Source organism: Aythya fuligula, chromosome 8, assembly GCF_009819795.1.
Source record: "Aythya fuligula isolate bAytFul2 chromosome 8, bAytFul2.pri, whole genome shotgun sequence".
In the NCBI taxonomy this organism is placed as follows: Eukaryota; Metazoa; Chordata; class Aves; order Anseriformes; family Anatidae; genus Aythya; species Aythya fuligula.
Genome location: NC_045566.1, coordinates 27,983,820 through 27,997,050, shown reverse-complemented (window position 1 = coordinate 27,997,050; position 13,231 = coordinate 27,983,820). Strand labels below are relative to the sequence as shown.

Below are 13,231 nucleotides of genomic sequence, written 5' to 3'. Positions count from 1 at the left end.
TCAAAGAAAAGATCGGTACTCCCTCTGATATCCCCAGTGGCTTCCTGCAATTTAACGGTCATGCTGGCTGTTCCACAGGCTGTTCCACCTCTTTATTTATTTATTTTTATTTTTATTTTTGTTTTTTTTTTTTGTTTTTTTTTTTTTTTATTTTTTTTGTTTATTTTTATGTTTATTTTTATTTTTATTTCTATTTTTATTTTTATTTTTATTTTTTATCTTATTTTTGATGTTGGTTTGCTCTTTAGGTGTTTTTTTCATGCTCATGTTAACGTGCAGTCTATCACTCACAAAGTGTGTGATTCTATACTAGCTATGTGATGAACATTACCTAATCCCAAATGTAAACGTCTAGCCATAAAGATTGCAAGCTCTAACCACCATAACTTTTGTGGAAAATGATTGAAATGACACATATCCACCGGTGGTTTCTGTAAGTATTAGGCAATAAAGGCATGCAGAATACAGAGAGGGATATATCCCTGCTTGTAATCATTCCTCAATCCAAATGTTCCATGATGTTTGAGTGCAGCATTTATTTTATGTGATGTAGCAATTGAAGAGTCAGTCTTTGCTGTCTGTTTCATTCTAGAACGTCAAAGAAAATAATTACTGTCACTGTCTTCTTAAGTGAATTCAAAATTTGGTCGCCAATCTGTTCACTGCTTTTGAAAGATCAGGGCTGCACCCAGTCCCTGAAAAGGTGTTGGAACAACTTGTTCTGGACGCTATCTCCAAGCAATTCAAAGAGAAGAATGTTATTTGCAGTAGTCAGCACGGATTCACCAAGGGGAAGTCGTGCTCGACCAACCTTGTTGCCTTCTATAATGGCATCACCAGCTGGGTAGATGGGGGGAGAGCAGTGGATGTGATCTACCTTGACTTTAGCAAGGCTTTCCATACTGTCTCCCATGACATCCTGCTAGCAAAGCTAAGAAAGTGTGGGATAGAGGAGTGGACAGTAAGGTGGGTTGAGAACTGGCTGACTGGCCGAGCTCAGGGGGTGGTGATCGGTGGCGCAGAGTCTGGCTGGAGACCCGTGAGTAGCGGTTTTCCCCAGGGGTCGGTGTTGGGCCCGGTGTTGCTCAACATCTTCATCGATGACCTTGATGAGGGAATAATGTCTGCCCTCAGCAAGTACGCCAATGACACAAAGCTGGGAGGAGTGGCTGATGCGCCAGAAGGCTGTGCTGTCATTCAGCAAGACCTGGACAGGTTGGAGAGATGGGCAGGAAGAAACCAAATGAGGTTTAATAAGAGCGAGTGTAGAGTCCTGCACCTGGGAAGGAACAACCGCACGTATCAATACAGGCTGGGGGGCGACCTGCTGGAGAGGAGCTCTGAGGAGAAGGCCGTCCTGGTGGACGACACGTTGACCATGAGCCAGCAGTGTGCTCTGGTGGCCAAGAGGGCCAATGGGATCCTGGTGTGCATGAAAAGGAGCGTGGCCAGCAGGTAATGGAGGTGATCCTCCCCCTCTACTCTGTCCTGGTCAAGCCTCACCTGGAGTACTGTGTCCAGTTCTGGGCTCCCCAGTACAAAAAAAAAAGACAGGGATCTCCTGGAAAGAGTCCAGCGGAGGGCCACAAAGATGATAGGGGGCCTGGAGCATCTTCCCTATGAAGAAAGGCTGAGAGACGTGGCTCTGTTCAGCCTGGAGAAAAGAAGACTGAGAGGGGATCTCATCAATGTGTATAAATACCTGAGGTGTGGGAGACAGAGGGATTTGGCCAACTTCTTTTCAGTGGTTTGTGGGGACAGAACAAGGTGGAGCAAGATGGAGCACAGGAAGTTGCGCACCAACATGCGAAAGAATTTCTTCACGGTGAGGGTGACGGAGCGCTGGAACAGGCTGCCCAGGGAGGTTGTGGAGTCTCCTTCTCTGGAGATATTCAAGGCCTGTCTGGACGCCTACCTGGGCAGCCTGCTCTAAGGAACCTGCTTTGGCAGCATGGTTGGACCCGATGATCTTTTGAGGTCCCTTCCAACCCCTACGATTCAGTGATTCTGTGATTCTGTGACCCAGCGTTTGTTTTTGTTCCTTTTGTTTCAAGCTCTTTTTGGTACATATTTGCTTCCTAAAACAATACAAAGAAGGTGAAAAAAGCAAGTGTCTTCCTGAACAACAACAGGTCTTTGAGATGAGTCAGGAAACCTAGAGGTACTGTCAAGATTATTGCTGATCTTCAGGTTTTTCAGAATTAGTTAGCACTGTTTTCTTCATTATTATTTCTTCTGCTTTCTATGCAGTGGTACCATTAAGTCTTCATGCAAACTAATGCTCGTGCCGGCTGTTCCAAAGGTAAAAGTGAAATGTAGGTCTTTCTCAGGCATACTCAACTTAGACCTTGTGAACCAGTTTAAAGGCAGAAATCCTACTTGCATGTGTTAATATAGAGTATTAATTCCAGTGGTACGTGCAGTGCTGAGGCCGAGTCTTCAATTTCTACATCACGTAAAATACACGCTGCAGTCCAACATGATGGAAGATTTGGATTCAGACATGATCACAAGCCAAGACACATCCATCTGACAGATGATGCCAAGCTGGGGAGATGTGTCTATCTGCCAGAGGGTAGGAAGGCCCTGCAGCGGGACCTGTACAGCTTGGATTGATGGGCAGAGGCCAAGGGGATAACGTTCAACACGGCTAAGTGCTGGCTCCTGCCCTCTGGCCACAACAACTCCATGCAGCGCCACAGGCTTGGGGCCGAGTGGCTGGAAAGCAATTATTATTATAAGAGGATATGGGGGTGTTGGTCAATGCTCACCTGAGCACGAGCCAGCAGTGTGCCCAGGTGGCCCAGAAGGCCGATGGCGTCCTGTCTTGTATCAGGAATAGTGTAGCCAGCAGGACCGGGGAGGTGACCGCTCCCTGTACTCTGCTTTGGCAAGGCCGCACCTCGACTACTGTGTTCAGTTTTGGGCCCCTTAGTACAAGAAGGACACCAAGGCCCTGGAGCTGGTCCAGAGAAGGGCTACAAAGTTGGCAAAGTGTCTGGAACACAAGTCTTATGAGGAGTGGCTGAGAGAACTGGGGTTGTTTAGTCTAGAGAAGAGGAGGTTCAGTGCAGGCCTTACTGCTCCCTACAGCGACCCTAGAGGAAGGTGTGGGGAGCTGGCGGCCGGCCTCCTCTTGCGCATTACTAGTGACAAGAGGGGATGGCCTCAAGTTGCACCAGGGGTGGTTCAAGTTGGAAATTAGGAGACATTTCTTCTCAGAAAGAGCAGTTAGGCACTGGAATGGGTTTCCAGGGAAGTGGTAGAGTCACCGTCCCTGGGGGTGTTCAAGGAAGGATTGGACTTGGTGCATAGGGACATGGTTTAGTGGGTGACCCTAGTGGTAGGGGGATGATCTGGGATGACCAGATGATCTGGGAGGCCTTTTCCAACCTTAATGATCCTGTGATTCCACGATCTCTGCATTCTGCATGCCTTTGTTGCCTGTTATTTATGGACACCTCAGGTGGATGTACATGTAGGTCATTTCAATCGTTTTCCACAGAAGGTACGGTGGTTAGAGCTTGCAATCTTTATGGCTAGACTTTTACATTTGGGGTTAGGTAATGTCTGTCTAATAGTTAGCAGAGAACCATCCAGTTTCTGAGTGTTAGACCTGAATGTCAACATGGGCCGGAACCAAAACTAAACAACAATCAAGGAAGCAACCAACCAAAACCAAAATCAACCAACCAAAACAAACAAACAAAAAACTTTACAACAACCTAGTGCAGCATGGAGACGAGCATACGCTGTGCTCCACTCTCTGTCAGGATATCCATTGCAAACCTGTCTTTTGCCCCTGGGATCAGGCCAGGCAGCACTCCTGCCCCTTTGAAAGAGGCTGGCTCCCCATTCCAGTTGCTGCTTGACTGCCCGGAGCCTGTTGCTTGCAGTGTGGGATAGCACAAGACAACCCAGATGGCAGTGAAAGATTTTGGTCAAGCCACATCTGCACAGACAGCGAATGACTTAGCGTTATTTGCTTGGAAGAAAACAGTTGTCTTACTCATGAGATATGTTATGAACAAATTATTGATGGCCACCATTTCCAGAGAACGCTTCCTAGCAAATCGGTAACCTTTAATTAAGAGTGTTCACTTGTAACACTCGTTTTGATCAGAATAAATTTGGGATTGCTTGGGATAGCGCCCTAATTCCTACTACTGGCATAGCATACGGTTTTGACGTAATAATGCTATTACGAACCAGTTCATTAAGAGGAAAGACATCACTCTTCAGTTTGATTGCCATTTATTGTTCACTGGGAACGGAGAGTCACAGGATCTTGAACACTAGGGAATCGCAAATGGGGGAAACAGCATACGTACAGACGGACAGGAGAGAAACAAATTCTGATTGAAGTTATAACTTGGCATTAACGTGAATTGCAACAAATGGATCTTCGTCAGTGTTACTGATCTGGAAGTTAGCTGTTCCATCCCCAGAAACATACACCTGCTTTCCAGTACACGCGTTGCCCTCTTTTTGTCCAGAAATAACATCACAGTAGGTACCAGCAGGCAGACCAGTTTGCAAATTGACGTTCATGTACCTGTGTGAAAATCAGTGAACGTTGCTTCTCTGTTGTTTTCAAAACAGATATTTGCAACTGGGTAAAGGAATCCTGAAGCTGATGCTATTGCATGACTTGGAAAGGCAATGCGATGCAAGGGAGTTACTAAGCCTGACCCTGCTTCTCTCCCTGCACTCCTTTATCAGCCCTCCAGAAGTGGGGTGCCACTATCTGAATCTCGCTCAGGCAGCAGGAGTTGTTCTCATTGGAAGAAAAGAACAGGACAAAATCAAAGCATAAAAGAGCTTCACAACAGGACGCGTGCTGCTAAAGGTAATCCTAATTGTGATGAGCGTTCAATCCATTAGGGTTGAACGGGCTTGGACTGGCTTGGATTGGACAGGCAAGTTTGGATGAGGGAAGTGAGAGAGTGCCTGCTCCGCTCAGAACTACCAAAACTTCAGCTCCTACTGCTTCCATCCTTGGGCACTGCTCTGTCCACAGCCTCAGCCTCTTCTCATGTGAACTCATCTGTGGGTGTACTGGAGATGACACGGTATGTGAGGCAGACCACAGGAATGGGATGCTCAAGATGCTAACGAGCAATCTGTACGTCTTCAGACGCTCCACTCAGACACCTCAGCCTTGCTTTCGATGTTCTCCATTCACCCGTCAGCACTCTAGCTGAAGGACATCCCCCCTCCCAACACCTGAGCCCTTTCAGCGTTCCATCTGGGGAGCTCTGCTTCTCCTCGGGGATACAGTCTCTCCCACCAACTTACCAGTCGTCATTATTAAAGACGATGAAGCCTTTATTGCCACGGCCAAAAGCTACTTGATTGCTGCCATTGTCCCACCAGTTTGAGAAAGGCTGGCCGTCTACCACGTTACGGAAGATAACCATGTTCCTGAAAATGCCAGGAATCGCTGTCACTGGAGTTGCAAGAGCTCCACAGCCAAGAGGCTCATCATGCAAAAGTCACTGCTTTTACTGCGTTTTGCTCCAGAGTCTCCTACCTTATTTGCCGCCAGCGATGCTCACATACCCAGTCGTTGCCACAGGTGGTGTCCGCATTGATTGTAACCGACTTTGTTGATCCATCCGAGTTGCTAGGTGGTCCAATCCAGTCGTTGACGTCCTTTTTATTGAAAAGAGACATTTGAAAGTTCTTACTGGAAAAAGCAGATCAAAATGCGGGATGGATGGCGCTCCTAATTTTCACAGAATCACACATAATCACAGAATTTCTAGGTTGGAAGTGACCTCAAGATCATCAAGTCCAACTTCTGACCTAACGCTAACAGTCCCCACTAAACCATATCCCTAAGCTATACATCTAAATGTCTTTTGAAGACTTCGAGGGTTGGTGACTCCACCACTTCCCTGGGCAGCCTGTTCCAATGCCTAACAACCCTTTCAGTAAAGAAGTTCTTCCTAACATCTAACGTAAAACTCCCCTGGCGCAACTTAAGCCCATTCCCCCTCGTCCTGTCACCAGGCATGTAGGAGAACAGACCAACCCCAACCTCACTAAAGATCAGGTTTACACCCACCTGATCCAAGATTAGACAGAGAAATCACTTGAGAAGTTTAGCAAACATGAATCTTGACTGTTACAAACTTACCCGGCCATTTACAAAATTTCTTGTCCAACGATAACTTGACATCACACGTGTGAATCCATACGGATGAGCCAACATGAAACCAACGGCCATTTTATAAAGCCTGATGGGCCAAAAGCATAATGAGATGTGGCTAGAGAAAGCGTGCCAGGGAACAAAGAGACAAACAAATCAGCAAGAGGAAGAGGCATCAGCCAGACAACCCCGCATTCCTTACCTGGCATCCCAGAAGGTGAGAATGGAAGCTCCACCAGCCCCGTGCCCCCGCTGGTTGTCATGGTTATCCACAAAGACCAAGGCTCTGTCAGAAGGCACAAAGCCCCAGCCTTCTCCCCAGTTCCTGGCCAAAAACACAAGGACTTGAATCTACCCCGCCAAGCTGTGCATCCAGCATATCCTAGGCAAGCTGCACGATGGGTGCCCTTACTTTAAGTAGGCCATCTTTTCTCCATTCCACTTGCGGATCACTGTCCCCAGTTTTGCGCCGTATTTGAATTCGGTCACTCGGCCATTTCCAAAGTACTGACTGCCTGTGATCGGCTCACCACCCAAGTCAATTACCTAGTACAGGAAGCAGAAGGTAATCATCTTTTCTGGTCCCACATAGACAAAATTGCTGCATTCACTCAGCAACTTTACCTCATCTTTTAGCTTGAGAGAAATGCATTGCCCAGCACGTTCGTTTCTGCTGGGCAAATCAGCCAAAAGTTGGTACAATACATGTTGTAACCATGTGGAAAGAAGGGGCTGTAGAGTTGCCCTAAGCTGCCGCCTACCACCTCCTAGTTAGTTGACCATTAGAAATCCCCACATAGATTTCAAGGTGCCTTGCATTTCTGAAGGGCAGGTATCACTCACCCACTGGACTGCGGAGCTCAGCCTTTCCTGGTGTGTAGGAACAGGCCCATGGCATCACTGCCACTCCTCAGGAGGAGGAAGGTAGAAAAGACACATGCACAAAGAGAAGCAGAAAGGAAATTCATGGAGATTACCTCTTGGTAAATGAACGGTTTTGTTCCTGAAGGAAACCATCGAGTATTCAGAGTATTCAGCTTGTCCAGAAATGCTTTGATGTCCCCAGGCCACATATGCTTGGCAGCATCAATCCGGAAGCCTGCTACACCAATATCAATGAGGTAATTCATGTACTCTGCAATTTTTGTGCGTACATAGTCCTTCTCCTGGGCCAGATCAAGAAGACCACTCAAGCGACAGTCACGAACCTGTGAAAGGAATAAAGAACAATGTAAAAGAAAAGGGAAAGGAGAACAGAAAAGGGAAAGCAAATGCAGATACAAAAGTCAAAGGAAAAAGAAAATGAAAAAAAAAAAAAAAGGAAAAGGAAAAGGAAAAAGAAGAGGAAGAGGAAGAGGAAAAAAAGTAAAAAAAAAAAAAAGTTAAAAGAAAAAGAAATGGATAAGGAAAAGGAAAAAGAAAGAGAAAAAAAATAAGAAAAAGGAAAGGAATAGGGAAAATAAAAGGGAAAAGAAAAAAGTTGAAATAAAAAATAAAATGAAAAAGAAAAATTAGAAAATGAAAAAGAAAAACAAAAAGGACAAAGAGAAAGGAAAAGTAAAAGCAAAAGCAAAAAGACAAAGGAAAGGGAAAGAAAAAGGAAAAGATAAAGGACAAATGACAAAGGAAATTAAAAAGGAAAATGGAGAAAGGGGAAGGTAATAAAGAGCACTGTGGTCTCACTCCATGCAGCAGTGGTCAGTAAAATATCACCTCCCCATCTTGATGTCATCAGCATTCCGGATGGGAATCTGCACAGCGTATCATTGCAAAGCTGATGAAGGCTGAGCTGTGAACTTGAGAAAGACCTGCCACACATTCCATGTACAAAAACACTACCGCGCGCAGCCAGGGTAGCATCTTGCACTGCTGCCAGTTTTCCAGGAGTTTTCCACCTTATCAGGCTCAGCTGAGTTTAGCAGCTGTAAGGAAGAGCTCACTGGTGCAGCTGAGTGCTTTGGGCTCCATCAGTTCAGGCGCACAGTCCTGCGCATGCCCACATGAAACATGTGGGGCAGGTTTGTGATTTCTCAGTGCCTACTATACTGTGCACCACAAGTACCTTCCCTGAAGACAAATCTATGATGCTCACTGTATTCACTGGTCAGGTGGTGAAGCGCTGAATCTGTGGTCAACTACTCCCTTTGTGTGGCCTTACAGTAGTCTTTATAGAACAGGTTAAAAAAGAATTCACAGTTTTCCCATAGAAATTTACCTGATACATATCTCCATAATTCTGGATTTCTCCATTTGAGGTGTGACATCTGCCATCATTGAAATCCCAGCCAGAGTACGGCACTGCTGGAAAATTTTCGTTCCCAGCGTCGAAATAGCTTCCACAGGTTGAATGGGTGCCTGAGCCACCTGCAGCCCCACACATGTGGTTGACGACAGCATCCACATAAATATAAACCTGAAACGTAGTGATTGCATTTCAGTATGCTTTGTAGCGCTGGGAAGTAACAGTCAGAGCTTTACCACATCACTGTTAATTCGACCCTTTTTCCCCTTTCATATTCTCCATTTCTGCCTCCTTTGAGGACAGGAGCAGTGATGTCCCTCAGTTGAAACCACACTGCTCGCTGTATCAGTTACGTGTTTTAAAGGCACTTACTCCAACGTTGTTGCATCTGGTCACCATGTCTCTGAATTCATTTTCATTTCCTGATCGAGTGCAGAGCTTGTAGCTGATGGGCTGGTATCTTTCCCACCAGGGTCTGAATGGGTTAGTAAGGACAATATTTTCATTTGGAGGAGAAACCTGCCGATGAGATGATGGACCTCAGTAAGAAACCAGTAGTTCCTGTTTCAAGTTCAAAGTGCAAAACATGCACCAAGATTAGTCCTGGATTCCCATGAGAGACAGGCTTTGTGCTAGACCCGGTCTCTCTCGCTCTCTCTCCCTCCCTGCAGCACAAGCTGGGGTCTGCGAGATGTCCGTCTTGTAGACTGGTAGCAAGGAAGTTCTCTTTTGTTCCCATGGGCTGCCCATGTCCAGCCTGGGCCTGCTGTCCAAGGGCACGCACATGGGAGGGCTGAAGCCACAGGAACTACTTTTGTCTGCAATAGAGACATCCTTCGGAAAGCCAAAACTCCACGCTGAGACACTTGCCTCAGTAAAAAGGGAAGAGGAAAACTTAGCCTTCCAAGGGAAGCCCATCAGGGGAAAGCGTGCACCTTTGCAGCTGGTCTGATGGAGAGACACCCGACCCAGGCCGGCGGGATCTCTGGTTGCGCCTAACAGCATTTACTACTTCCATCCCCACGTTCCACACCAAAGTTACTTGGAGCTGGCTGTCTCTGATTCTGGCCTTTTGCGGTTTATTAATCAAATGTTACAAAGCAGTTTCACTACCTACGGGCAGGAAACAACGTACCTGAACTCCTCCAAATCCATTAGGAGCTAAGTAGCGTTCACACTCGAGAGCAATATCGGCCCAGCGCCATTCAAAGAGATGTACAATAGATGTCCTCCCAGCCTGAGTGTTGGAGTTGTACTGCGCTCCGCAAAGCCCTACGGCTGCGAGGAGAAGGAAGACTTGCATGGTGCCTTCAGCATAAGGCTGTGGTCTCTCCACTGCCAATTTATACTCCTGCAAGATGACAAAGTTCCTACTGCAGCTGACAGATTTCTCAGAGATAAACACTATCAGTTATTGTTTGGGTAGTGAGAGGAAATAACTCTTCCATTTTGTTTTTTTTTTGCCGAATTGCCCCACAGCTGAAGATAAAATAACTTTTCACAATGTTTATGCCTTATCATTAAACAAGCAGTCTGTGCGCAGTTCACCCAAATTTGGGACTGTATTCTTTCCAGTCATTTAAACAAAGATAATGTATCAGAAGTTAGCCCAGGTGTGACACGTGGACCCTTGAGGGGAGCTCTGGAACATGAAATGAAAGGCATTATAAGACAAGTGGAACTCTAATAGGTCTCAGAGAATGAATGAATTCAGAGGCATTCAGAGGCATCTAGCACTCAGGATTAATCCCAGCTCACACCTGGCTACTAGACCAGCCTCTCTCAGTCAAAGGCAGATGCATCACACAACACATTGTGAGACTTGAACAGCTGAATCACACTGGAAATTGGAAATTGGCCTTATGTTTTTTCCTGTTATTTCACACAGTCAAGGAGGGAAATGCAAAATTAGATGTAAAGAGATAGTGCAGGTGAATTTTTGATGTCTGGCATAAAAATGAATTGGAAAGTCAAATGGATCCATTGCCTAAGCCTGTTCGGGATTTTCCTTCTATTTCCTCTTTCAAAGACTTTCCCGCTTTTCCTTGTGACATGATTTGAAGATCTCATTTGGAACTAAAATATAACGTCAAGTTCCTAGTACAACACTCCCTGAATAAGCTGGAGTCAGGCCAATGATAAAACAGCACTCTGTGAGAATTCAAATCCAGAAAATCCCTGACACTTAGTGAATAACTGTGAGAAATGCAAGAAGTCCACCAACAGGCATACCCACTCCAAGAGAAAATGTCATTACATTTTGTACCTGAACTGCCTTGAGTATATCCTTTCTAAACTAGCCATGAAATTCCATATGTGTCAGATACATTCTTGTCTTTCCCAGAATTTGTGTTCAAGGATGAAATGCAAAAGCAGGTCCTGCTTGCCTATCTGTTCATTTTCCTATCATAGAACTTACGAGAGGTCTTTTTCAAATACAAACAAATGAATTGACTTTATTTTAACTAACAGCAATGACACATTGATTGGTAGGAACTTTGGTTCATTGGTTTCTATCTTCAGTACTGTCACAGTAGAAGACAAACTGTTCCAAATGGGAGCAAGAGGGAATAAGGATTCTAACATCGTAAGTAAAAGGAGTCAATTCATTCTTACAAAAATATACACCAGCTCCACACATGACCTTGTCTACATTCCAACAGCAAGCAACCAGTGAGGTGATTACAAATTGTGATTATGAGGATAGTGAGAACAAACCTATTGATAGTCATTATTACCAAGACCAACCCAATGCATGGTCAAATTTTAAAACACCATTCCCTCGAGACTTGTATTAAGCTAAAGGTATGTTATTCAGCTGCTCAAGCCTCACAACGTGTTGTGTGATGCATCAGCTATTGACTGAGAGAGGCTGGTCTGGTAGCCAGGTGTGAGCTGGGATTAATCCTGAGTGCTAGATGCCTCTGAATCCCTCTGAATTCATTCATTCTCTGAGACCTATTAGAGTTCCACTTGTCTTATAATGCCTTTCATTTCATGTTCCAGAGCTCCTATTGAGGGTTCACGTGTCACGCCTGGGCTAATTTCTGATACATTATCTTTGTTTATATGACTGGAAAGAATACAGTCCCAAATTTGGGTGAACTGCGCACAGAATGCTTGTTTAATGATAAGGCATAAACATTGTGAAAAGGTATTTTATCTTCAGCTGTGCGGCAATACAGGAAAAAAAACAGACAAACAAGAAAAAAAAAAAACAGAATGGAAGAGTGATACCCAGCTTGCTAGCCAAACAAGAACTGATAGTGTTTATCTCTGAGAAATCTACAACTGCAAAAGGAACTTTGTCATCTTGCAGGAGTATAAATGGCCAGTGGAGAGACCACCACCTTATGCTGAAGGGACAGCAAATTTTTCCTCTCTATGGGAACAGGAAAGATGATTACCTTCTGCTTCCTGTACTAGGTAATAGACTTGGGTGGTGAGCCAATTACAGGCAGTCAGTACTTTGGAAATGGCCGAGTGACCGAATTCAAATACGGCGCAAAGCTGGGGACAGTGATCCGCAAGTGTGATGGAGAAAAGATGGCCTACTTAAAGTAAGGGCACCCATCGTGCAGCTTGCCTAGGATACGCTGGATGCACAGCTTGGCGGGGTAGATTCAAGTCCTTGTGTTTTTGGCCAGGAACTGGGGAGAAGGCTGGGGCTTTGTGCCTTCTGACAGAGCCTTGGTCTTTGTGGATAACCATGACAACCAGCGGGGACACGGGGCTGGTGGAGCTTCCATTCTCACCTTCTGGGATGCCAGGTAAGGAATGCGGGGTTGTCTGGCTGATGCCTCTTCCTCTTGCTGATTTGTTTGTCTCTTTGTTCCCCAGCATGCTTTCTCTAGCCACGTCTCATTATGCTTTTGGCCCAACAGGCTTTATAAAATGGCCGTTGGTTTCATGTTGGCTCATCCGTATGGATTCACACGTGTGATGTCAAGTTATCGTTGGACAAGAAATTTTGTAAATGGGAAGGTAAGTTTGTAACACTCAAGATTCACGTTTGCTAAACTTCTCAAGTGATTTCTCTGTCCAATCCTGGATCGGGTGGGTGGAAATTAGGTGCGCCATCCATCCTGCTTTTTGCTCTGCTTTTTCCAGTAAGAACTTTCAAATGTCTCTTTTCAATAAAAAGGACGTCAACGACTGGATTGGACCACCTAGCAACTCGGATGGATCAACAAAGTCTGTTACAATCAATGCGGACACCACCTGTGGCAACGACTGGGTTTGTGAGCATCGCTGGCGGCAAATAAGGTAGGAGACTCTGGAGCAAAACGCAGTAAAAGCAGTGACTTTTGCATGATGAGCCTCTTGGCTGTGGAGCTCTTGCAACTCCAGTGACAGCCATTCCTGGCATTTTCAGGAACATGGTTATCTTCCGTTACGTGGCAGACGGCCAGCCTTTCTCAAACTGGTGGGACAATGGCAGCAATCAAGTAGCTTTTGGCCGTGGCAATAAAGGCTTCATCGTCTTTAATAATGACGACTGGTAAGTTGGTGGGAGAGACCGTATCCCCAAGGAGAAGCAGAACTCCCCAGACGGAATGCTGAAAGGGCTTAGGTGTTGGGAGGGGGGATGTCCTTCAGCTAGAGCGCTGACAGGTGAATGGAGAACATTGAAAGCAAGGCTGAGGTGTCTGAGTGGAGCGTCTGAAGACGTACAGATTGCTCGTTAGCATCTTGAGCATCCCATTCCTGTGGTCTGCCGCATATATCGTGTCATCTCCAGTACACCCACAGATGAGTTCACATGAGAAGAGGCTGAGGCTGTGGACAGAGCAGTGCCCAAGGATGGAAGCAGTAGGAGCTGAAGTTTTGGTAGT

General features: G+C 45.7%; 2 protein-coding genes across 2 annotated transcripts; one reads left to right on the top strand and one right to left on the bottom strand.

The window, feature by feature from the left end:
- Positions 1 to 4,237: 4,237 nt before the first annotated feature.
- LOC116491970 (pancreatic alpha-amylase-like) lies at positions 4,238 to 9,699 on the bottom strand. The gene is made up of 10 exons (XM_032192347.1): positions 9,532 to 9,699; positions 8,769 to 8,915; positions 8,370 to 8,567; positions 7,132 to 7,362; positions 6,567 to 6,700; positions 6,357 to 6,479; positions 6,143 to 6,242; positions 5,534 to 5,655; positions 5,299 to 5,424; positions 4,238 to 4,555 (listed from the first exon to the last, which is right to left on the bottom strand). Exons 1-10 carry the CDS (start codon positions 9,697 to 9,699, stop codon positions 4,366 to 4,368), a joined length of 1,539 nt encoding a protein of 512 aa, XP_032048238.1. The 3' UTR covers positions 4,238 to 4,365.
- Positions 9,700 to 11,093: 1,394 nt separating this feature from the next.
- Positions 11,094 to 12,901, top strand: LOC116491935 (pancreatic alpha-amylase-like). The gene is made up of 6 exons (XM_032192303.1): positions 11,094 to 11,201; positions 11,823 to 11,956; positions 12,044 to 12,166; positions 12,281 to 12,380; positions 12,541 to 12,662; positions 12,772 to 12,901. Exons 1-6 carry the CDS (start codon positions 11,094 to 11,096, stop codon positions 12,899 to 12,901), a joined length of 717 nt encoding a protein of 238 aa, XP_032048194.1.
- Positions 12,902 to 13,231: the final 330 nt, after the last annotated feature.

Excerpts from the sequence above, each read along its gene's own strand:
- LOC116491970 (XM_032192347.1), bottom strand. The coding sequence starts at position 9,699 with ATGCAAGTCTTCCTTCTCCTCGCAGCCGTAGGGCTTTGCGGAGCGCAG. Across the intron at positions 8,568-8,768 it reads CCAGATGCAACAACGTTGGA|GTTTATATTTATGTGGATGC; the intron begins GTAAGTGCCTTT and ends ACTACGTTTCAG. Across the intron at positions 5,656-6,142 it reads GAAATTTTGTAAATGGCCGG|GACGTCAACGACTGGATTGG; the intron begins GTAAGTTTGTAA and ends TTCAATAAAAAG.
- LOC116491935 (XM_032192303.1), top strand. The coding sequence starts at position 11,094 with ATGAGGATAGTGAGAACAAACCTATTGATAGTCATTATTACCAAGACC. Across the intron at positions 11,957-12,043 it reads GAAAAGATGGCCTACTTAAA|GAACTGGGGAGAAGGCTGGG; the intron begins GTAAGGGCACCC and ends GTTTTTGGCCAG. Across the intron at positions 12,663-12,771 it reads CATCGCTGGCGGCAAATAAG|GAACATGGTTATCTTCCGTT; the intron begins GTAGGAGACTCT and ends TGGCATTTTCAG.